This window comes from Drosophila miranda (genome assembly GCF_003369915.1).
Source record: "Drosophila miranda strain MSH22 chromosome Y unlocalized genomic scaffold, D.miranda_PacBio2.1 Contig_Y2_pilon, whole genome shotgun sequence".
Classification (NCBI taxonomy): Eukaryota; Metazoa; Arthropoda; class Insecta; order Diptera; family Drosophilidae; genus Drosophila; species Drosophila miranda.
The window spans coordinates 31,095,503-31,121,136 of record NW_022881614.1 but is presented as its reverse complement, the minus strand read 5'-3'; the positions used below and the strand labels follow the sequence as shown (position 1 = coordinate 31,121,136).

General features: G+C 46.3%; 2 protein-coding genes and 2 pseudogenes across 3 annotated transcripts in view; 2 read left to right on the top strand and 2 right to left on the bottom strand.

Annotated features, from left to right (window-relative positions):
- The window catches only part of LOC117193175, a 98,458-nt gene that overhangs the window by 38,322 nt on the left and 34,502 nt on the right, over positions 1 to 25,634 (top strand). The window lies entirely within an intron of this gene.
- Positions 1 to 25,634, top strand: part of LOC117193171 — a 33,688-nt gene that overhangs the window by 2,682 nt on the left and 5,372 nt on the right. For both annotated transcript variants that reach the window (XM_033397905.1, XM_033397906.1), the window contains exons 2-3: positions 5,481 to 5,896; positions 9,954 to 10,386. In XM_033397905.1, coding sequence (XP_033253796.1) covers positions 10,243 to 10,386 — 144 coding nt within the window. In that variant the 5' untranslated portion in view covers positions 5,481 to 5,896; positions 9,954 to 10,242. The remainder of the gene's footprint in view (positions 1 to 5,480; positions 5,897 to 9,953; positions 10,387 to 25,634) is intronic.
- LOC117193174 lies at positions 24,167 to 24,638 on the bottom strand (annotated as a pseudogene).
- On the bottom strand, positions 24,589 to 25,409 carry LOC117193173 (annotated as a pseudogene).

The following is a 25,634-nucleotide window of genomic DNA, read 5'->3' as shown; positions in this document are numbered from 1 at the left end:
GCGAGCCTCTCGAGAGAATATCAGCAGGATTTAAAGATGTGGGAACATAGCGCCATTCCATGGCTGCCGTCAACTCCTGAATTGATGCCACTCGATTTGCCACGAAAACTTGAAATTTAGCTGGCTCGTCCCTAATGTAAGATAATGCTGTTGACGAATCCGACCAGCAATAGAACCGACCTGTAAAGATTCCCATGTCCTTTACATTCTGCATGATTTTCGCAAGCAAATGGGCTCCACTTAATTCCAGCTTAGGAATCGATATAGTCTTTAGCGGCGCCACTCGCGACTTTGAGCACAAAACGTGGCTCAAAGACTGGGCTTCCCTGGACACGACATACACGCAAGCGCCATATGCTTCTAAGCTGGCATCACAGAATCCGTGAACTTCTGTAGCCACACTAGAACAAAGAACCAAGCGAGGAAATGAGATCCGAGAAATGCTTGCCAGACTATTTCTCAAGTCCATCCAAGTTGAATGCAACGCTGAGGGTAGGCTTTCATCCCAATCCAAATTTTCTCTCCAAAGCTGCTGAAGGAAGATTTTGCACCTGACAATGACTGGATTTATCAATCCAAGAGGGTCGTAGAATCGCGCAATCGTAGATGGCGTTGATGGCTTTGAGTTTGTGTCCAGTGCGGACAAGGCAAAAAGCAGCTGATCCGAAGCAGGGTCCCACGCTAAGCCGAGAGTTTTGGCAATGTCGCTTCCATCATTAAACTTTAGGAACTTCTCTATGTCATCTTCAGGGGTTCCCTCAAGTACTTCCTGGTGACTGGAGCACCATTTCCTAAGTCTAAAATTACCACGGGACAGTAAAGCTGATGTTTGATGCATCTTGTCCATGACCTGTGCGACCGAATTACCGCCCGAAATAAGGTCATCCACGTAAAACTCCTGCCGCAGAGCAGCTGAGCCAAGAGGGTAGGACTCACCCTCGTCGATGGCCAGCTGGTGCATTGCGCGGACCGCTAAAAATGATGCAGCCCTCGTCCCGTATGTGACGGTGTCTAATGTGTAGACTTGAACCTCGGACTCGATGGAATCTCGCCATAGGATGCACTGATACAAATTGTCGGGTGGAGACACTCGTACGCAGCGGTACATTTTACAAATGTCCCCAGTGAGAGCGACTGGATATGTTCGAAAGCGAATCAATATGTTAAACAATGCAGGCTGAATAACAGGGCCTGTCATCATCACATCATTTAGAGAATATCCAGTTGATGTAGCTGCGGATCCGTCGAAAACGACACGGAGTTTTGTCGTCGTACTGTCCTCCTTTAGGACACAGTGATGAGGCAAGAAATATTTGCAGAGACTACGGGAATCAGGGTTGACTTGGTGCATATGATGCAAATCAATGTACTCCCTCATAAAGGCGGAATACCGCTCCTTGAGTGTAGGATTACGCTCCAGTTTTCGCTCCAGACTGATGAACCGTCGATAAGCCTGAGCATAAGATTCTCCTAAACGATCAGTATTGTGATTTAGCGGCAGACGAACTGCATACTCCCCGGATGGCAACCGTGAAAGGTGGCTTACGAAATGTGCTTCACAATCGTCTTCTTCTTTGGTATTCAACCCAGCCTCCACACAATTCTCGACTTCCCAAAACCTACGAAGAGTTTTATCCAACCTTGCTTCCATCTCAGCTATCGAATCTGGACAATTGTGCATAGCCAAAAACGCCGAGCTTGATACCTTCTGTCCACCGCCAGATACGATCCACCCAAGCCGGTTCTTCTGCAGAAGAGGCAGTCCATCGGTGAGTTTGCCCTACGCAGAGGAGATCATAAAAAACGCTCGCACCAATGAGAAGATCAACCCGTTGAGGATTGAAAAATGCAGGATCAGAAGAAGAAAACCAGAAGCACGACATCAGAGTGAAGACCTTGGGCAGCAAGAGAGGTAGACGAAGGTAGAGACGAGCTGCTAGCAGAATTTTGAGCAACGGAAAAAGTGTCCGGTTGAACGGCCAGATCGGGAGGAGTAATACCTGAGCAGCCTTGTGTTGAGGGCTGTATACTATCGAAGTGCAACAAACTATGATGCCTACCGCCGCATACTCGACATTTTCCACTATTGCATGCGCGGGTCCGGTGCTCCGGCTTTAGGCAATTGAAGCATAGGGAAAGCTTCTTCACTTCTTTGTGGCGCAGCAACGGTGAGAGATTTCCGAATATCTTGCACGAGTATATTCCATGGCCCGCTGAGTGGCAAAAGACGCATACAGACGGGTCGGCGGAAGAGTTGGAAGCTACAAACGTTTTCTTAACCTGCGTATAGGAATGGTTTTTTCCCACCTGATCGCTACTAGCGTGTGTCGCTGTAGCATATTCCAACCGCTCCATTTTCTGGCAGCGTTGCTGCAAGAATTCGAAGAATTCCTCTGCGGTAGGTATAGCATCCGACGATGTGTGCTCCTCCCATTTGGTTTGCGTCTTCGAATCCTACTTCTGCAGCAGCATGTTGATGACCATGAATCCTGAAATCTCCTCAGCAGTTCCCAATGTCTGCAACGCTCGCATGTGTAAATTGCCTGCATCCGAAAACTCCCGAAGCCTTTTAGCAGAAGGCGAGTCTACCCTCTTTAGCCCAAGAATCTTCTTGATGTGTGCCTGGAAAACAAGTCTTTTGTTATTAAAGCGTTTATTAAGTATATCCAGAGCCGCACGATAATTGGCACTGGAGAGCTCTAACGATCGAACCGAATCCAAAGCCGCATCAGCGAGGCAAGAGCGAAGGTGCTGGAATTTCTCGATGTCACTGAGATCCGCATCCGCTTCAATCACCGATTTGAACATTGCCATAAAATCCGAGAACTCGACGTATCCACCAGAAAATTTAGGCACCTTCAGCTCAGGAAGTCGCTGCTGGTGAGCCATGATGATGGTACTATGTCCGGAATGGCTTGGCAGAGTCGTAGAATAGGCAGCGGCGTGTGACTGGCTTACTTCAACAGCAGCCAGCAACTCAGCTTTCAACGATATGAAAAGATTATCGAAGATTTCGCGCAGCTCACTCCCAATCTCGTTTTGATCGAGAGCCTCCAACTCATTATGGGCCTTATTAAATTCCTCTCGAATTTCTGCCAACATATCAAGGCGCACCTCGACTTCCGCGGCGGTCAGCTTATCGATTTTATTCCCCGCGAAGGATTCGCCAAGCCTGTGCAATCGATCATATAATGACTGACTTTTACGCTTATACAGACTCAGTCTGGAATCAGCCACCACAATATTTCCGCCCGCGCCTGTATTCGGATCGTTGTCCATGTTAACCGTTGTGCAATTCGACACAACAACGGAAAATGAAATACCGCTTAAGCGAATGCAAGACACGAAAAGTCAAGAACCGCGGCTGCAGCTGCGCAGAGAATGAGAGATTCGACGCTTAAAGTAACGGAATTTATCTATAAATATTCCAGCCGCACTCTCACTGAATTTGCACTTTAAACTGTTTTTCAACGTGCACCCAAATGTATTTGTTGGTAGTTAAACTACCCAACAACAAAATATTGTATAAATAATAAGTGTTTTAACGGAACGCGATTAAGCAATGGTTTTATATCACGTCGGGGTCACCAATGTTTGAGATGCCAAGCTTTTTTGGCACCTATGTGTTTCAAAAATGAAAAGAGATTTTGGGTTAAACCTTATAATTCGTATTTAATCTTGGTGGCTTAGCGGAAGCCGATTGCTTGCTATTGCCAGATAAACTTTATGCGAGATCGATATGCAACCAATGCGCAGAGGGGTTAGCATAGAACTAAACTATAGACGACGGCGTTAGATCAAAGTGATTGCCGAAGTGGCGGCAGCAGATCAAAGTAGTTGCCGAAGTGGCGGCGGCAGAGAGCCCCTTTAGCGGGAGAGCGCAGTAGCTCTGCAGAACGTCAACGTTTTACAACATAGGCGGCTCTCTCTGCTCATACAATAATAATGTTAAAGTTACGGTTATTCTTCAGCGGCTGGCCCGAACAATCTATGATTCTGCGCTTTTAGTTTTCTCGAATGTGCAATATTGTGGATGCAACAGATTTTCGTCCTTTGTGTGGGCGGAAGGGGTTGGGGCGAAATTTTGAGATACACGTTTTATAGTAAAATCTAACAGGAGTGCGGATACCAAATTTGGTTACTCTAGCCTTAATAGTCTCTGAGATTTTTGAATATCCCCAGATTTTCGTCCTTTGCGGGGGCGGAAGGGGGTGTGGCGAAATTTTGATGTGGATACCAAATTTGGTTGCTCTAGCTTTTGTAGTCTCTGAGATCTAGGCGCTAATGTTTTACTCTAAGCAAAGCCGCCTATGCTACGTGTGTGTTAGAGAGAGACAGGGCGAGAAAAAATGAAATTGTTTTCTTGATGCTGGCTATAATAATGATACGATCCAATTCAGATTCCGCAGTCTTAAAGATATGGTCATTCTCTACAATTCTACGTTTTTGGTTTTCTCATATCTTTAAAATTGTGGATGCCACAGATTTTCGTCCTTTGTGGGGGCGGAAGTGGGCGGGGCGAAGGTTTGAAATATTTTTGTAGAAGTGACATATCACAGAAGTCTGGATCCAAAACATCGTTGCTCTAGCTCTTATAGTCTTTGAGCACTAGGCGCTGATGGGGACGGACAGACGGACAGACGGACGGACGGACAGACGGACAGGGCTCAATCGACTCGGCTATTGATGCTGATCAAGAATATATATACTTTATGGGGTCGGAAACGATTCCTTCTGGACGTTACACACATCCACTTTTACCACAAATCTAATATACCCCAATACTCATTTTGAGTATCGGGTATAATTATGTAAAGACAATAGATACAAATAGCAAGTCTCTGCCTTTTTGTGTGCGATGCGCTTATCAGAGTGTCTGCCCATTTAATGGAAGCTGAAGCTGCATCAAGCGGAAACTTAAAATAGCCGGAGCACCTTGTTGAGCGCCACTCAAATTGTAAGTTGAGCGCCAATCAATGCCCATCATTGTCATCGCATTCTGCTCATTGAGCCATTGCCCTCACCTTGTGCACATTTTGCTTTGTCTTTGGCTCGGCGCCACAAAACCCCACCAGGGCGGCCGCCACGCATCATACGAATGCCACTGGGGGCGTTAACAGATGCAGTCCAATAGATCAGTGTATCAGTATATCAGTATATCAGTGCATCAGTGTATCAGTACATCAGTGTGGCATTTTATTGTTTTCTTTTGTGACCTGACCAACATCAACAGCCGAATCGATCTACTAGGCATCTCGACTGAGAGATTGATACGTGTATATACAAATCGCAATCTAGAAAATCTTCCGCTTTCTCTCCCACGCAAATATTATTCCCGAAAAATCGGGGAATCGAATTGATTTCTTCATAAAAACCAATGAAATTTGTTATTTATTTATTCTTTGTACAATTTATGGCCGGCTATGTGAAATCGAAAAGTCTGTTTGGAAATGGTTATAATGTCTGTTGTTTGCTTTCAGACACTATAGGCAATATTGACTGCAATAGAATAAGGAACTGCTAAGATTATAATGAAGAAAGCTTAATAGACTAATATGTGCTGAAATAATTGGATTACTCGCCATGCAAAAGGACATCTAGAGGAGGAAATTCAACATAATTGGCGTGACAACACTCAAGTACTGGAAAGGCTATATGGAAAATCATCATACTGGAGGCCTCACTCACTTTAAAGCGCATTTTTGCTCGCAAAATTGGATAAAACACGAAATCAAAGTCAATTTTAGCGGCCATGCGCACGAAACACTTGATCCTGATACTGATCGGGGTGATATTCGCAACGATCGTGTTCATCGCCGTTGGCCCAGCCGGGGAGCCGAACGATTCATTCAAGAACATCGTGGTCCAGACGCACCAGCAGCTGAAAGAGTTCCAGGTGAGTCAGAGGAGCGCATCATGGCGGCGGTGGGGCTCTTAAGTTTTGGCGAACAGATAATCGAAGCAATTGAAGCACGGCACCACACTCACATCAGCAGAACCACTCGCACCAATGGCCTAGATAAGGGTATTAAATAACAATTAGATACCTTTATCTGACGGCTCTGCTGTTAAAGCTGTCGCGGACAGACGGCAGGGCAAGTCCCAGCCCCGCGCGGGGCAACACTCCCAAGTTTCTTCCATAATTTGTTTTAATAAACCGGTGGCTTAGGTTTTCCCGAAAATGCACCCCAAATAAAACTCGAGCAACATGTTGAACTCGTATATCTCTGAATTGTCACCTGAGGAATCAAATTGATTTATTAGCCCCGATGATTCACACCAGCTGCTCCTATCAGAACATGAAACATTAAACTTTAAATATAATTAAAATATTTTGAAGATAATTTAATGTTGATGGAAAAATATCGAATAACTTTCTGGTGGGGATAGTGGGAGATTGGCTGGCAATCATCGCTCTTGGCGGGGACTTAGATGTTTGCCAACTTTTTTGGCAACAGACAAGCCCTTGAACTGGGCTCACACATCACACATATTCCATATCCCACACAGTCTATACTAAGCTTATTTTCCGCTCAGCTTATGCTTTTAGCCAAATTGAAGCACGTCCTATTGGGTGGGCGGCACTCGCAGAGACACGCTGTCTGCCAAGTGAACAAACAATCTAAAAGTCATCATCGTCCCACAGAGCGGACCGTTGGTCATTGTGTGAGGTCAGCCACCGCTGGCTGTTATCTCCGGTGTGGGCTCTCCCCAGCCCTGTTCTCGCCGCCACCACCCCCACATATGGCGCCTCATTTTGAGGCACAAATTCAGGCCGAACTAGATGCCAGCTCCCTCCGGTTCGTTGTTTACCCAAGATTGTGTGCTTACATTAATTAGATTCCGGCGGCTTCCTGTTCCGGCCTCCACTGCGGTGGCCACCAGTGGCCACGGATTCGAGGGACGACCAAGTCATCCGTGATCCGATATTGGGCAGGGCGCCACATCATTACACAACGGATTGCACGGATTCAAAGCACATTTGGGCGGCTGTTTTTCTGTTCTTCACGGAACACGTATGCGCATATAAAACAAAATATAATTGGGTCATAAAAAAAGAGCCTTGCCGCAAAGTTTACAACATTTTGTGGCTTGCTCCTCGCGGAATACAATGAGCCTCCGAGCTTACGGGCTGCTAACATTCTTCATTCTGTAATGTTCATATTGTTAAGTGCTCGTTGAGTGGGAATATGTCAGCTGTTCTGACACCCATATGTACATTGCACCTAGAAGGTTTATTCAAGTTTATGACCATCGCACTGATACACTACACCGAAAATGGAAAAGTTTTCATTCCCTATTCGAGTGCTGGCCGATACCAATGCCTGTATTTCGCTATCTTAAGCCTTTCGCCAAGAGCTGACCGCGTTTGATCGAGCACACTCAATGGAAAAGCTACCGAAAGAACATGGGAATGACTACAAAAGTCTCTCTAAAGTACTTTTCGGGAAGCGGGCTACATTCGTTCGAGAATGGCCCCTGTACAGAGTGAGGGAATAGCTTTTAATAATTGCAGAGCCCTACATGACGGCTTTGGGAATGTTATTTTGGGGTAGCGTGAAATATTGATATGCCCCCCCCCCCCCCTCCAGCTATGGAAGTACTTAAAAACGGAACGGAACTTAAATTAAAACGAGGGGGAACGTTGTGAGTTGCTGCGGACACCGCAACTCTACGGTTATACCCGATACTAAGTCAGTATGGCTCTCCTCCGGCAGACGCCGCTAATATTAAACGACACGACAAAGAGTGCGTGCGAGAGAGACAGAAAATCAGTCTGAGCGTGACGTCGGGCGCTGCGTAGCCACTGCAAATTGATTTGTTCCTATTGGCTATAAAAATGATCTGATCTGATCCAGCCGCACTCTCACTGAATTTGCACTTTAAACTGTTTTTCAACGTGCACCCAAATGTATTTGTTGGTAGTTAAACTACCCAACAACAAAATATTGTATAAATAATAAGTGTTTTAACGGAACGCGATTAAGCAATGGTTTTATATCACGTCGGGGTCACCAATGTTTGAGATGCCAAGCTTTTTTGGCACCTATGTGTTTTAAAAATGAAAAGAGATTTTGGGTTAAACCTTATAATTCGTATTTAATCTTGGTGGCTTAGCGGAAGCCGATTGCTTGCTATTGCCAGATAAACTTTATGCGAGATCGATATGCAACCAATGCGCAGAGGGGTTAGCATAGAACTAAACTATAGACGACGGCGTTAGATCAAAGTGATTGCCGAAGTGGCGGCAGCAGATCAAAGTAGTTGCCGAAGTGGCGGCGGCAGAGAGCCCCTTTAGCGGGAGAGCGCAGCAGCTCTGCAGAACGTCAACGTTTTACAACATAGGCGGCTCTCTCTGCTCATACAATAATAATGTTAAAGTTACGGTTATTCTTCAGCTGCTGGCCCGAACAATCTATGATTCTGCGTTTTTAGTTTTCTCGAATGTGCAATATTGTGGATGCAACAGATTTTCGTCCTTTGTGTGGGCGGAAGGGGTTGGGGCGAAATTTTGAGATACACGTTTTATAGTAAGATCTAACAGGAGTGCGGATACCAAATTTGGTTACTCTAGCCTTAATAGTCTCTGAGATTTTTGAATATCCCCAGATTTTCGTCCTTTGCGGGGGCGGAAGGGGGTGTGGCGAAATTTTGAAACAAACTCGTCTCGGTCCGATATATTAGGAGTGTGGATACCAAATTTGGTTGCTCTAGCTTTTGTAGTCTCTGAGATCTAGGCGCTAATGTTTTACTCTAAGCAAAGCCGCCTATGCTACGTGTGTGTTAGAGAGAGACAGGGCGAGAAAAAATGAAATTGTTGTCTTGATGCTGGCTATAATAATGATACGATCCAATTCAGATTCCGCAGTCTTAAAGATATGGTCATTCTCTACAATTCTACGTTTTTGGTTTTCTCATATCTTTAAAATTGTGGATGCCACAGATTTTCGTCCTTTGTGGGGGCGGAAGTGGGCGGGGCGAAGTTTTGAAATATTTTTGTAGCAGTGACATATCACAGAAGTCTGGATCCAAAACATCGTTGCTCTAGCTCTTATAGTCTTTGAGCACTAGGCGCTGAAGGGGACGGACAGACGGACAGACGGACGGACGGACAGACGGACAGACAGACAGGGCTCAATCGACTCGGCTATTGATGCTGATCAAGAATATATGTACTTTATGGGGTCGGAAACGATTCCTTCTGGACGTTACACACATCCACTTTTACCACAAATCTAATATACCCCAATACTCATTTTGAGTATCGGGTATAATTATGTAAAGACAATAGATACAAATAGCAAGTCTCTGCCTTTTTGTGTGCGATGCGCTTATCAGAGTGTCTGCCCATTTAATGGAAGCTGAAGCTGCATCAAGCGGAAACTTAAAATAGCCGGAGCACCTTGTTGAGCGCCACTCAAATTGTAAGTTGAGCGCCAATCAATGCCCATCATTGTCATCGCATTCTGCTCATTGAGCCATTGCCCTCACCTTGTGCACATTTTGCTTTGTCTTTGGCTCGGCGCCACAAAACCCCACCAGGGCGGCCGCCACGCATCATACGAATGCCACTGGGGGCATTAACAGATGCAGTCCAATAGATCAGTGTATCAGTATATCAGTGCATCAGTGTATCAGTACATCAGTGTGGCATTTTATTGTTTTCTTTTGTGACCTGACCAACATCAACAGCCGAATCGATCTACTAGGCATCTCGACTGAGAGATTGATACGTGTATATACAAATCGCAATCTAGAAAATCTTCCGCTTTCTCTCCCACGCAAATATTATTCCCGAAAAATCGGGGAATCGAATTGATTTCTTCATAAAAACCAATGAAATTTGTTATTTATTTATTCTTTGTACAATTTATGGTCGGCTATGTGAAATCGAAAAGTCTGTTTGGAAATGGTTATAATGTCTGTTGTTTGCTTTCGTTTTTCAATAACAGGCCCGCAAATAAACTTCAGACACTATAGGCAATATTGACTGCAATAGAATAAGGAACTGCTAAGATTATAATGAAGAAAGCTTAATAGACTAATGTGCTGAAATAATTGGATTACTCGCCATGCAAAAGGACATCTAGAGGAGGAAATTCAACATAATTGGCGTGACAACACTCAAGTACTGGAAAGGCTATAAGGAAAATCATCATCTTGGAGGCCTCACTCACTTTAAAGCGCATTTTTGCTCGCAAAATTGGCTACAACACGAAATCCAAGTCAATTTTAGCGGCCATGCGCACGAAACACTTGATCCTGATACTGATCGGGGTGATATTCGCAACGATCGTGTTCATCGCCGTTGGCCCAGCCGGGGAGCCGAACGATTCATTCAAGAACATCGTGGTCCAGACGCACCAGCAGCTGAAAGAGTTCCAGGTGAGTCAGAGGAGCGCATCATGGCGGCGGTGGGGCTCTTAAGTTTTGGCGAACAGATAATCGAAGCAATTGAAGCACGGCACCACACTCACATCAGCAGAACCACTCGCACCAATGGCCTAGATAAGGGTATTAAATAACAATTAGATACCTTTATCTGACGACTCTGCTGTTAAAGCTGTCGCGGACAGACGGCAGGGCAAGTCCCAGCCCCGCGCGGGGCAACACTCCCAAGTTTCTTCCATAATTTGTTTTAATAAACCGGTGGCTTAGGTTTTCCCGAAAATGCACCCCAAATAAAACTCGAGCAACATGTTGAACTCGTATATCTCTGAATTGTCACCTGAGGAATCAAATTGATTTATTAGCTCCGATGATTCACACCAGCTGCTCCTATCAGAACATGAAACATTAAACTTTAAATATAATTAAAATATTTTGAAGATAATTTAATGTTGATGGAAAAATATCGAATAACTTTCTGGTGGGGATAGTGGGAGATTGGCTGGCAATCATCGCTCTTGGCGGGGACTCGTTAGATGTTTGCCAACTTTTTTGGCAACAGACAAGCCCTTGAACTGGGCTCACACATCACACATATTCCATATCCCACACAGTCTATACTAAGCTTATTTTCCGCTCAGTTTATGCTTTTAGACAAATTGAAGCACGTCCTATTGGGTGGGCGGCACTCGCAGAGACACGCTGTCTGCCAAGTGAGCAAACAATCTAAAAGTCATCATCGTCCCACAGAGCGGACCGTTGGTCATTGTGTGAGGTCAGCCACCGCTGGCTGTTATCTCCGGTGTGGGCTCTCCCCAGCCCTGTTCTCGCCGCCACCACCCCCACATATGGCGCCTCATTTTGAGGCACAAATTCAGGCCGAACTAGATGCCAGCTCCCTCCGGTTCGTTGTTTACCCAAGATTGTGTGCTTACATTAATTAGATTCCGGCGGCTTCCTGTTCCGGCCTCCACTGCGGTGGCCACCAGTGGCCACGGATTCGAGGGACGACCAAGTCATCCGTGATCCGATATTGGGCAGGGCGCCACATCATTACACAACGGATTGCACGGATTCAAAGCACATTTGGGCGGCTGTTTTTCTGTTCTTCACGGAACACGTATGCGCATATAAAACAAAATATAATTGGGTCATAAAAAAAGAGCCTTGCCGCAAAGTTTACAACATTTTGTGGCTTGCTCCTCGCGGAATACAATGAGCCTCCGAGCTTACGGGCTGCTAACATTCTTCATTCTGTAATGTTCATATTGTTAAGTGCTCGTTGAGTGGGAATATGTCAGCTGTTCTGACACCCATATGTACATTGCACCTAGAAGGTTTATTCAAGTTTATGACCATCGCACTGATACACTACACCGAAAATGGAAAAGTTTTCATTCCCTATTCGAGTGCTGGCCGATACCAATGCCTGTATTTCGCTATCTTAAGCCTTTCGCCAAGAGCTGACCGCGTTTGATCGAGCACACTCAATGGAAAAGCTACCGAAAGTGTAGCGCTTGTAGCAGGGAATGCTCAGTTTTTTGTGGCGCCATCTAGTGCTCAGAGTGGCAGGCGAACGACAGGTCAAGGGAAAACCAAAAAGACGGTAACAGGTCAAAACGTCAGGCTATCTCTGTTGAAAATGCATCCAGGGACCTGTTAGAGGATTTGCCGCCAGAACGTTGGCGTCCCTATCGGCTATTCCCTCGTGAAAGTCAATTGAGTCGGTTGCGTATCGGTCCGACGGAAAGGAAAACCAAGAATTTAGTGAAGAGAAAAACTCTAGGCAATCTAAATATCTAAATCCAAGATTCGACTGCGAGATTCTTGGTTGAAGGCGAGTGGGCTATTCAGTCGTCAGAAGCCGTATAGCGCTGAGTCCGGTTGGGGTAAGTGCTGCGGGAAGAGAAGATAAGGGCTAAAGGAGAATAAAGAGTTGTCCCATTTGTAGTCTTGGCGCTTAGTAAATCGAGTTAAGCAGTGCGGATTCGATCGTCCAAGGAAGCCAGCCAGCAAACAACAGCAGCCGCAAGCCTAACAAAGTGGCGTTTAAACCTTTGGGATTGTCTGGAAAGCGCTCAGCCATCGGAGAAGCGAGCGTGGAAGCAGAGGGAGAAGACATTTGGGGAGCGCTCGGTCCCCCAAGCGGCTAGCTTCCCGAGGCGTTGGCGTCGGCACTTTAGTAGTCGAGCGCGACGCGGCAGATAAGGAGGGCCCGTCCCTTGGTCGCGATCAGATCGGCGGAGAGAAAGTGTTAATCTAGCACCGGCGGGGATTGGCCGTTTGGCCTTTTTCTTTGCTTTCGCGCCCCTTTCACCTGCAGAAGCAGGGGAAAGAATTTGAGTTGTTCCCGTTCGCCCAGGAGGTGGAAAGGAAACATAGATAACAGTCGGGAGAAAGAGAATAGAAAAAAAAAGAGGAAGCAACGGATTGACGGAGTAATTGTATTCGTGTTTGTAAATGTGTAATTAATTATGATTTCTGTGCGGAGTTAATTAGGAGAGATTTAGATTTGATTCCGGTAGTGGCTTCTCGTGACTCTCTGATTTCCCCCAACCTTGTGCCCATTTAAGTGTTCTTCCACCACAGCAGCTTTAGGTATTCATTGAGGAAAGCGCTTTCGCCGATGGAGCCATAAACTGGAGAAAAGGTATGAGTGGACTTAAATTCTATTATTAATAAATACAACTTGAAACAAGGGAACTAGGGCCGGTCGGTGAGTGAGAGGGAGAAGTGCCCACTCGAATTGGTTTCGTAACATTACGGAGTCAGCAAGCAAGTTAGTTTGTCCATTTCGGACTTATTTAGTATATCGTTTGTATGACACATAGCCAAGTATTTGTAGGAATTTTATACATATATTTCATTTAGCTACTCTTTTAATGTGGGTGATTATATTATGGTATTTGCGGGTAATGTTAGTGTTATAGCCAGTAAGTGAATAAACTTTATAATGTATTAATCTACCGCTTTGCTTTCGCTGGCAAATTCCCCATGTAGGACGCCCCGGACAAAGGGGCCATTCCATCATTAAATCGAACGGTTTGGAATGGCCATGGTAGGGTGGGCGACACGACCTCGACAACACCAGAGGCGGAGTTGAGATACCTTTCCAGCACACATCCACAATTCTATTCAGGGATAAACAGTGTCTCCCGGTTAAGCATTTTCGTCGTGACACGCTACTTCATTCGCGGTATAATGCGAATAGGCCACCAGCAGGAGGGGGCAAGAACATCACTCCAATAGCCGACGAGCAGAGGCCGGAAACCCAAAGCGTGTGCTTCCCTTCGCTGAATGACAGCTAGCCTGGCAGGATTTATATACACAGACGTGCGTAGATGACACGTTACATTTATGAATCATAGATATAGTATTATAACTAAAAATTGGCGCCCAACGTGGGGCCACACCTATTCAGGTGTGACACCATCAACACTGTGACATCCTTTTTTTTTGTCTTTAAAACTTCCCGATTCAGCATAGACGGCATTGACCAAAATTGTTTCTCTGGAAGTGGTCATTGCTCAAGAATATCTTCTTTTCTCAACACCAAGTAGAGGGCTTGTCAGACGATTCGGAAAACGGAAGCAGAAGTTTTGACTTTTCATCCGGCCACGTCTGAGGAGCGTTTCGAAAAGTGCATCGATCTTAATAATACCCTACTTTTTCTGAGGCAGGAGTCTTAAACATGGTCTTTCGGGCGCATAGGACTGCAGAGGGAATCTCGTTTACTTACGGAACCCTGCCCACGGCTGAGGGACTGTGCGGAAGGCTTAGCCATTGCTGCTGATGAGCTTTAGCGCGTTGGACATACTCGGATTAATCTTGATTATAGAATTCCTTTGGCCACGAGTGAAATCAGAAGCAGCATGCTCATTTCAAGTGTAGAGTGCCGAGCCGAGATGTTTGGACGACAGCGGCGCGAATCAAAGCAGCAGCTGGCCACGGCTCGCGCCTGCAGTTGTTGTTGGTTTTGATTAGACCGCGACAAGTGCAAGGCGTCTGCGCGCGTACACATTCTTTTCATTTTCTTTTGTGCTTAGGAATTGGGGTCTCAATTAGCATAGGGTCCGTTTCGCATGGGGATTAGCTATGCGTAAGGCAAACATTTTTATGACTTTATTTTATCGTATCATATTTTTTGCGTTCTATTCTTGTGGTTTACATTCCATGTGTGTTATTTGGTAGGGCTGTTGATTTGCTAGCTCTTTCCCTGTACAAGGGAAGCGAGACTTGTGAACAGCTGTGCCGTTTGCTGGGCCATTGACCCTAAGTTGGCAACGTAGGAAGCTATGAATTATAACACGAGGAATCAGTTCTCTTTGCAATTTGAGTTCACGTACAATTACTTATTATTTTTGAATTTTTAGGTCATCTTAGGTTTGCTAGCATAAGTTATCTGACTTTTAACTAGAATACTTAATTAACTATTAACACATTTTTAACTTTGGTTTTGTCTGCGTTTGATAAGTAAGTGTTTAGGTTTTGTCGTGTAGTTTTTGTGGGACATATTTTTGTCAGGACAGTTAGCAATTAAGTTTGATTTATTTTTTTACAATGGAGAACCCCGATAACGAGCCTGAACCGGCTCCGGCGCCAAAATGCCAGTTGTGTGGGAAAACTTTGGCTCCGGCTCCTACATTGAAAACAAAGTGCAGCCACGAGTTTCACAAAACTTGTATTGAGTCACATGTCAAGACCCATACTACCTGTCCCACATGCAAGACGCTATGCGTCGATAGAAGTACTCCTCATAATACCAGGTCCCAGGCCAAGCAAAACGATGCAGCAGCCATAACCGCTGAAAGAGTTAGTAGCATGGTTACACAGGCCATCAGCACGATGCAAAACGAGGTGGTAGCCCAGCTCACGGACAAAATGGCTCAAATCATTCAGTCCAGCATAGCAGCACATTTCCAAGAGACTGGCAATAGCATTCCTCAAGGGAATAGACGTGGGGAAGCGGATAATCCGGTCCAACAAAATAGGGACAGAGAAGGGGAGGAAACATTCCGACAGGGACTGAATTGTCAGTATTCAGCACAGATTCCGAGCTACGACCGTCCAAGCAGTGCAGTCTCAGATCTGAGTCAGCGACCGGACAAAGTCGCCCATATCCTCAATAGTTGGAAATTACGTTTTAATGGTACCCAAGAAGGATTGAGCATTGATAATTTTCTCTATAGGGTAGAGGCTTTGACGCATCAGACTCTCGAAGGAAATTTTCCAGTTCTGTACAGTAACGCCAGTCTGCTTTTTGACGGAAAGGCCAGAGATTTTTATTGGCGTTACCACAAGACTTCCGGATCGATGAGATGGGACCGGTTATGCCAAGCCCTAAGAAAGCAGTTTAGGGATTCTCGAACCGATGTGGATATCAGAGAAGCGATAAGGGACAGGAAGCAAAAAGAAAAAGAAAATTTCGATTCCTTCCACGACGCCCTGATACAGCTGATGGATGATTTGGAAACTCCCATGTCAGAGAAAGCGATTGTGGAAACTTTACGGCGCAATTTGCGACCTGAAATTAGACATGAGCTCCTGAATGTCCAAATCGACTCCGTAGAACGCTTGAGAGAAGTCTGTCGTAGAAGGGAGGGTTTTCTCGACGACGTTAGGCGGAGTCATGGGTACCAGAAATTGATTCCTTTCCGGAAACAGGTTGCGGAATTGGTAGAGGAAGCCCAATTAGAGGAGGCCTCCGAATTCTCGGATGTAGAAGAAGAGGACGAGGTGGCAGCCATGGCACTGATTTGCTGGAACTGCCGAAAGGAGGGGCATCGCTACCACGATTGCGATAGCAAAAGGAAAATTTTTTGCTTTGGGTGCGGAGCACCTAATAAATATAAGCCGTCGTGTAGCAAATGCCAAAAAAACGGCAAAGTGAACACCCAGCCTCGCCAGCCGGTCAGTGTTCAGCGCAAGCAGTCGAGTGCAGAGGCGAAATCCCAGTAGGGATACTTAAAACTACCGCCCAGCTTCCGTCTGAGAAATCAGAATCCGACATACACCAAGCTTTAGTCTGGCCACAACTAGTCCATGCCAGATCCCATTCGCTTTTCACCAACGACCAACCCAGTAATAAGTCCCTCACAAGGAGTGCAAGAAGGATGAGAGCGTTCCGGCAGGCGGCGAAAGCGATAAATTGCATTCGTTACAAGCAGAAGGACAAGCGTCCATATGCGGAAGTTCGCCTGTTGGATCAAACGGTCCTTGGTCTATTGGACACCGGAGCAGCTATGAGTGTTATAGGCGGAAAGTTAGCAGAACGCGTAATCCAAAGCCGAATTCCTTTTAAGAGAGGAGTTGTAAATGCTTCCACTGCGGATGGACGGAGGCAAGAGGTAGTGGGACGACTGCGGACACCGGTGCAGTATAAGGGTGCAGTGAAGGACCTTGAGCTGCACATTATTCCATCGCTCAGCCAGGACTTGTATTTAGGGATCGACTTTTGGTCAAGTTTCGATTTATTACCACCCAGCATGTCGCTGGCAGAGATAGTTCATGAACCGCAGAACCTCAGCCGAGAGGAAATGGACCAGTTGCAAGCGACCATCAATTTATTTCCTTCGTTTTCCGTTTCCGGTCTAGGAAAGACGGCTCTGCTTTCGCATTCAATTGATGTAGGTGATGCAAAAGCCGTGAAGCAGAGACACTTCCCTGTATCTCCTGCGGTAGAGAAATTGTTATATGCGGAGATAGATCGGATGCTCAGCTTAGGGGTGATAGAGGAATCCGATAGTGCGTGGTCATCACCGGTAGTATTGGTGCAGAAGCCAGGAAAGGTGAGGCTATGTTTAGATAGTAGGAAAGTTAACGCGGTGACCAAAAAAGACGCGTATCCGTTACCACAAATTGATGGGATTCTAGGACGTCTTCCTAAGGCGTTGTTCATTTCGAGCCTGGATCTTAAGGATGCCTATTGGCAAGCTCCCTTAGAGCCGAGCTCACGCGATAAAACAGCGTTCACGGTTCCGGGGAAACCTCTCTACCAGTATAAGGTAATGCCTTTTGGTCTCACTAATGCTTCGCAGACCATGACAAGGTTGATGGACAAGGTAATTCCGGCCAGTTTAAGAAATGAAGTTTTTGTGTACCTGGACGACCTTTTGATTGTGTCGGACAGTTTCGAGTCACATCGGAGGGTGTTGAGTGAAGTGGCAAGTTACATAAAAGCGGCAGGGTTAACGCTGAATGTGGCACTCTACAGAAAAGCAAGTTTTACATGAAGTCAGTGCGGTATTTGGGGCATATAGTAGGCGAAGGGGTGATTCGTACAGATCCGGATAAGATTTCGGCCATGTCCGATTTTCCTTTGCCAAAATCCCTAAAGTCTATGCGTCGCTTCCTAGGTATGGTAGGCTGGTACAGGAAGTTTATAAGCAACTTCGCATCGGTAGCCGCGCCTCTCACGGACTTGCTCAAACCCAGACAGAAATTTTCAATGACTCCAGAGGGTCAGGAGGCTTTTGAAAAGTTGAAGGAGATGCTTTGCTCAGCGCCAGTTTTGCGTAGTCCTGATTTTAGCAAACCATTCTATGTTCACTGCGACGCTAGCAAGACAGGCGTTGGGGGAGTGCTGGTGCAGAAGACGCCGGAGGGGGACGAATATCCGATTGCGTTTGTATCGAAAAAACTCAACAAAGCCCAAAAGAATTATTCGGTCACCGAACAAGAATGTCTGGCCGCAATAGTTTGCATAAATAGGTTCAGAGCTTATATCGAGGGGCATGAATTTACTGTAATCACTGATCACGCCTCTTTAAAGTGGCTCATGTCACAAACTGACTTACACTCACGTCTAGCCCGATGGGCATTAAAGCTGCAGAGTTTCTCGTTTAAAATCGAGCATCGTAGCGGCAGGCTTAATGTGGTTCCGGATGCTCATTCTCGCGTAAATGAGGAGGAAGTGGCGACTCTAGACGCGAGCAATGGGTTGTTGGTGGATTTGGAATCGCCAGAATTCAAGGCAGAAGATTACGTGGAGATCGTAGAAAGGGTTAGGGCCAATATTGATAAGTTGCCAGATCTCAAAATTGTAGATAACTTGTTGTATCGTAGGTCAGATCACGCAACAGGAGAGGTGCTACATGATGTGTTCATTTGGAAACTCTGGATTCTTCAAGGGTTAGTGGTTGACGTTTTGCGTAACGCGCACGACAATCCACTGGCTTCCCATGGAGGCATTCACAAAACCCTAGAAAGGATACGGCGGTATTATTACTGGCCTGGTTTGGTTGCCGATGTGAAGAAGTATATCCAGGCTTGTGATGTCTGCAAGACTACCAAGGCCCACAATACAATCCAGAGACCAAAGATTGGAATTGCGCCCGAGTCACAACGTTTCTTCCAGAAATTATATGTAGATTTCCTGGGGCCATATCCCCGTTCAAGAAGTGGACATATAGGCATCTTCATCGTCCTCGATCACTATTCTAAATATGTGTTTCTTAAGGCAGTGAAGAAGTTGACCGCGGACGTGGTAGTCAAATACATGCAGCAAGATCTTTTTCATGCTTTCGGGGTTCCGGAGACAATAGTATCCGACAATGGCACACAATTTAAGTCTGAGGCATTCCAAAAGCTACTCCGGGAATATAAAGTTTCGCACACTCTCACGGCCCTGTACGCACCCCAAGCTAATGCTTCCGAACGTGTAAATCGCTCGGTGATTGCAGCAATCCGATCTTATGTGCGCGAGGATCAGAAGGACTGGGACGAGCACCTCAGCAGCATTTGCTGCGCATTGCGTTCGGCGGTGCATGCAAGTCTGAATGCAACTCCTTATTATATGGTGTTCGGACAGCATTTCATCACTTCCGGGGCAACATACAAGCTTCTGAGAGCATTGCGGGTGATGGACGACAGGTCAGCAGTTTTCTCGCGGGAGGATTCATTAGACTTGGTTCGAAGCAAGGCTCTAGAAGTCATGAAAAAACAGAACGATAAGAATGAACGGCAGTATAACTTACGGTCGAGAGACATATCCTACAATGTCTGCCAGGAGGTGTTCCGAAGAAATTTCAGGCAGAGCAATTTTCAGTCAGGGTACAGCGCGAAGTTGGGTCCGGCCTTTCTGAAGGCCAGGGTCAAAAAGAAGATAGGGCAGGCCTACTATGCGTTAGAGGATTTGCAGGGTCGTTACGTAGAACGGTTTCACGCGAAAGATCTTCGTCAGTAAACCAACTGCTTCAAGCTGTCCTGTTATCATTCTTGGGAGTGTAACCCCCAAGCCTGATCTTTTGGGGGGGCTTTTGTAGCGCTTGTAGCAGGGAATGCTCAGTTTTTTGTGGCGCCATCTAGTGCTCAGAGTGGCAGGCGAACGACAGGTCAAGGGAAAACCAAAAAGACGGTAACAGGTCAAAACGTCAGGCTATCTCTGTTGAAAATGCATCCAGGGACCTGTTAGAGGATTTGCCGCCAGAACGTTGGCGTCCCTATCGGCTATTCCCTCGTGAAAGTCAATTGAGTAGGTTGCGTATCGGTCCGACGGAAAGGAAAACCAAGAATTTAGTGAAGAGAAAAACTCTAGGGAATCTAAATATCTAAATGCAAGATTCGACTGCGAGATTCTTGGTTGAAGGCGAGGGGGCTATTCAGTCGTCAGAAGCCGTATAGCGCTGAGTCCGGTTGGGGTAAGTGCTGCGGGAAGAGAAGATAAGGGCTAAAGGAGAATAAAGAGTTGTCCCATTTGTAGTCTTCGCGCTTAGTAAATCGAGTTAAGCAGTGCGGATTCGATCGTCCAAGGAAGCCAGCCAGCAAACAACAGCAGCCGCAAGCCTAACAAAGTGGCGTTTAAACCTTTGGGATTGTCTGGAAAGCGCTCAGCCATCGGAGAAGCGAGCGTGGAAGCAGAGGGAGAAGACATTTGGGGAGCGCTCGGTCCCCCAAGCGGCTAGCTTCCCGAGGCGTTGGCGTCGGCACTTTAGTAGTCGAGCGCGACGCGGCAGATAAGGAGGGCCCGTCCCTTGGTCGCGATCAGATCGGCGGAGAGAAAGTGTTAATCTAGCACCGTCGGAGATTGGCCGTTTGGCCTTTTTCTTTGCTTTCGCGTACCTTTCACCTGCAGAAGCAGGGGAAAGAATTTGAGTTGTTCCCGTTCGCCCAGGAGGTGGAAAGAAGACACAGATAACAGTCGGGAGAAAGAGAATAGAAAAAAAAAGAGGAAGCAACGGATTGACGGAGTAATTATATTCGTGTTTGTAAATGTGTAATTAATTATGATTTCTGTGCGGAGTTAATTAGGAGAGATTTAGATTTGATTCCGGTAGTGGCTTCTCGTGACTCTCGCCGATCTGCAAATATGATTTCCCCCAACCTTGTGCCCATTTAAGTGTTCTTCCACCACAGCAGCTTTAGGTATTCATCGAGGAAAGCGCTTTTGCCGATGGAGCCATAAACTGGAGAAAAGGTATGAGTGGACTTAAATTCTATTATTAATAAATACAACTTGAAACAAGGGAACTAGGGCCGGTCGGTGAGTGAGAGGGAGAAGTGCCCACTCGAATTGGTTTCGTAACATTACGGAGGCAGCAAGCAAGTTAGTTTGTCCATTTCGGACTTATTTAGTATATCGTTTGTATGACACATAGCCAAGTATTTGTAGGAATTTTATACATATATTTCATTTAGCTACTCTTTTAATGTGGGTTATTATATTATGGTATTTGCGGGTAATGTTAGTGTTATAGCCAGTAAGTGAATAAACTTTATAATGTATTAATCTACCGCTTTGCTTTCGCTGGCAAATTCCCCATGTAGGACGCCCCGGACAAAGGGGCCATTCCATCATGAAATCGAACGGTTTGGAATGGCCATGGTAGGGTGGGCGACACGACCTCGACAACACCAGAGGCGGAGTTGAGATACCTTTCCAGCACACATCCACAATTCTATTCAGGGATAAACAGTGTCTCCCGGTTAAGCATTTTCGTCGTGACACGCTACTTCATTCGCGGTATAATGCCGGAAACCCAAAGCGTGTGCTTCCCTTCGCTGAATGACAGCTAGCCTGGCAGGATTTATATACACAGACGTGCGTAGATGACACGTTACAAAAGAACATGGGAATGACTACAAAAGTCTCTCTAAAGTACTTTTCGGGAAGGGGGCTACATTCGTTCGAGAATGGCCCCTGTACAGAGTGAGGGAATAGCTTTTAATAATTGCAGAGCCCTACATGACGGCTTTGGGAATGTTATTTTGGGGTAGCGTGAAATATTGATATGCCCCCCCCCTCCAGCTATGGAAGTACTTAAAAACGGAACGGAACTTAAATTAAAACGAGGGGGAACGTTGTGAGTTGCTGCGGACACCGCAACTCTACGGTTATACCCGATACTAAGTCAGTATGGCTCTCGCCGCTAATATTAAACGACACGACAAAGAGTGCGTGCGAGAGAGACAGAAAATCAGTCTGAGCGTGACGTCGGGCGCTGCGTAGCCACTGCAAATTGATTTGTTCCTATTGGCTATAAAAATGATCTGATCTGATCCAGATTCAGCAATCTGATAGATATGGTCATTATCTATGATTCTGCGTTTTTAGTTTTCTCCAATGTGCAATATTGTGGATGCAACAGATTTTCGTCCTTTGTGTGGGCGGAATAGTTTTATAGTAAGATCTAACAGAAGTGCGGATACCAAATTTGGTTACTCTAGCCTTAATAGTCTCTGAGATTTTTGAATATCCCGATTTTCGTCCTTTGCGGGGGCGGAAGGGGGTGTGGCGAAATTTTGAAACAAACTCGTCTCGGTCCGATATATTAGGAGTGAGGATACCAAATTTGGTTGCTCTAGCTTTTGTAGTCTCTGAGATCTTGGCGCTAATGTTTTACTCTAAGCAAAGCCGTTTATGCTACGTGTGTGTTAGAGAGAGACAGGGCGAGAAAAAATGAAATTGTTTTCTTGATGCTGGCTATAATAATGATACGATCCAATTCAGATTCCGCAGTGTTAAAGATATGGTCATTCTCTACAATTCTACGTTTTTGGTTTTCTCATATTTTTAAAATTGTGAATGCCACAGATTTTCGTCCTTTGTGGGGGCGGAAGTGGGCGGGGCGAAGTTTTGAAATATTTTTGTAGCAGTGACATATCACAGAAGTCTGGATCCAAAACATCGTTGCTCTAGCTCTTATAGTCTTTGAGCACTAGGAGCTGAAGGGGACGGACAGACGGACGGACGGACAGACAGACAGGGCTCAATCGACTCGGCTATTGATGCTGATCAAGAATATATATACTTTATGGGGTCGGAAACGATTCCTTCTGGACGTTACACACATCCACTTTTACCACAAATCTAATATACCCCAATACTCATTTTGAGTATCGGGTATAACAAATGGCCAGCAGTTTGGAAATCGACCTCTGGATGTCTTATCGAGAACTCTGACAGACATCATGAGATGTCAGATCAATGACAGCCATCCTCTGTTGTGTTGTGCTGTTCACTGCCCACTGAAGCACAATTAGTCGGCTGCCTGGTGGATAATCTATTTAAATTGCACTTGGCGAGGGCGATAGCGAGGGCGAGGGCGAGGGCCGTAGGTCTCATGGCCCGACCAATGATGAAGCGCGTCTGACCCCCTGACATTTGATTAGCATGAGTAAATTGCAGAGTTGTTGTTGCTGTAACTCAACTAATTTACTTGCACTTCTAGTTTTCCCAGAGAGGTAGAGAGGGAGAGATGCAGAGGCTCAACCAGTTGACAGTTGAGTCGCGAATTCGCTCAATATTCTCTTGAATATTTGAATGGGAAGCAAATGAGGGACATCCCAGGAACACTTGGGCTCCCGCTAAAGCCTGAAAGTCCCATCATTCAAGGTCGCGGCCGTGGCACAAACCCACCCGTAGTTACAGACAAGTAAAAGTCGTAGATAGGTTAGGTTAGGTAGATAAAATGAAGGAAAATATATAATTCGATCGGGGACTAGTTTCTAAATGCATAAAGAAACTCATCGAAGCTTAGCTGCCCATCGTTGTCCAAATCGACCTCTCGGAACATCTCGTCGAACTCCTGGTCGCACAGCTTCTCCCCAGACTGAGGATGACGGCCTTCATCTCCTGCGCCGATATAAACCCATCGGCGTCGCGATCGAACGCCACGAATGCGGCCCTCACGGACTCGTCCTTGTTGAGCACCTGATAGTTCTTGGACAACATCTGGAGAAACTCGACGAACTCAATCGTGCCGTTGTTGTCCGCGTCGATCTCCTCGATCATGTCGTACAGCTCGGCCTCGGTGGGCGTCTGTCCCAGGGAGCGCATAACGACCCCCAGCTCGCGGCAGGTGATCGCGCCGGTGTTGTCTCTGTCGTAAACGGCGAAAGCCTCCCGAATCTCCTTGATTTAATGATATATATGTGGATATATGAATATATGTATGTACCCATGTAGATTTGTATGTGGTATGTGGCTTCCGAGTATTGAACTATGCTCCTCCATTAATCCCCATAAAAGCGGCCAGACGAAGGGGTAAACCTCTGCGGTGCTTGGTCAAATATTTAAATTGCCTCGTAATCAGAACGTGGCTCGTTCTTGGCTCTGGTTGTTGGAAAAAGACCCAGTCGTGCAAGGCGCTCCCCCAAGGGGCCATTAGGCACATGCAACCAATTCGGAGTCACGCGCCCCCAAGCCCCCAAAGGAAGAGGTCCTGGTGTCGCGTGGTGGCGGCTGACCAGCAGGAATGCTCTACATAATTTAAGTGGACCCCAGAAGGGAGAAATAAAGTAAAAGAGTTCCTCGGAAGGGGGCTCTTCATGTGAATTTATTTATTGATTGGAATTTTGTAGAGTATTTCGGGCCTAGCCCCGCATGGCACTGAGAAACTCGGCGTAGCTGATCCTGCCATCGTGATCCTGATCGATTTCGGCCATGATTTCGCGCACCTCCTCGTCCGTCACCTTCTCGCCCAGCATCATCATGGTGGTCTTCAGCTCGAGGGTGCTTATATAGCTTGAAGCCCAGCAGCAGGGACTCCTCGCTGCCGAGGTCCTCCATCCGTTGCGACATCATGTACAGGAACTCGGAGAAGTCAATCGTCCCATCCCCGTCCAGATCGATCTCGTCAATCATATCGTACAGCTCCGCCTCGGTGGGGTTCTGGCCCAGCGAACGCATCACAGTTCCCAGCTCCTTGCAGGTGATGCATCCTTTGTTCTCGCGATCGAACACCTGGAAGGCCTCGCGAATCTCTTCGATCTGATCCAATGTTAGGTTTGTGGCAGCCATGTCGGAGGGTGTGTTTGTTCTTTTTTCGTGTTTTTACTATGTTTCGTGTAGTCCTGTGGATGTCGAAGTGTACATAAGTGTGAGACCTTAAACTAAACTTTTTTGACAGATGTCCTGCAGAACCATGTGATGTAAAGAAAGTAGAGAAAGTACACACAATTTGCACTTACATTAAGACGGGGCTAACGGGTGGTCATCATGTTGACGAACTCCTCAAAGTCGAGATGGCCATCCTGGTCGATGTCGTACTCCCGAATCATCTCCTCTATCTCGTCGTCGGGCAACTTCATGCCCAGGGCCGTAAGGACCACCTTGAGCTCCGATGACGTAATGTAGCCATTGTTCTCCTTGTCGAAGACGCGGAAGGCGTCCCGCAGCTCGTCCTCGTGGTTGGTGTCGTGCATTTTGCGTATAATCATGCTGGCGAACTCTTCCAGCTCGATGGAGCCGTTGCCATCCGCATCCACCTCGTTGATCATCGCCTGGAGCTCGTTGTCGGTGGGAGAGCGGCCCAGGGAGCATTAGGACGGCCAATTCCTTGGCGGTGACGGAGCCGTCCGACTCCTTGTCCATTACAGCGAATGCATCCTCAATGAACTTGTTCTCCTCATCCGTTAGATCCTCCATCCCGGCTGTAGCTGGAGCTGTATCTGTACAGAGAGTACAAAGTACTCTCACGGGCGTACTGAAAATGTTCTCGATTGAGAGTGATGGTTTCCCCAATGCTCACTTGGTTGCCCTCGCTTTGGAGACCCAAACAATTTCGCAATGTTATTGAAATCGATTCCCCACGACTGCCTCCATCTTACTGCGCCCACAACAAATGGAAAACAGGGCCAAATGAAATGAAAAATCAAATTAAAGCAGCCAGGAAACATCCCGTAACAACGGAGGCGGGGGCGGGCGTTCCAAAATCAATAAACGAGTTATGCAAAAAGCCCCAGCCAGGATAGCCGGGCTTATGATCATTTTCCATCCGGCTTTTATCCATCGTTATGGCAGGGCA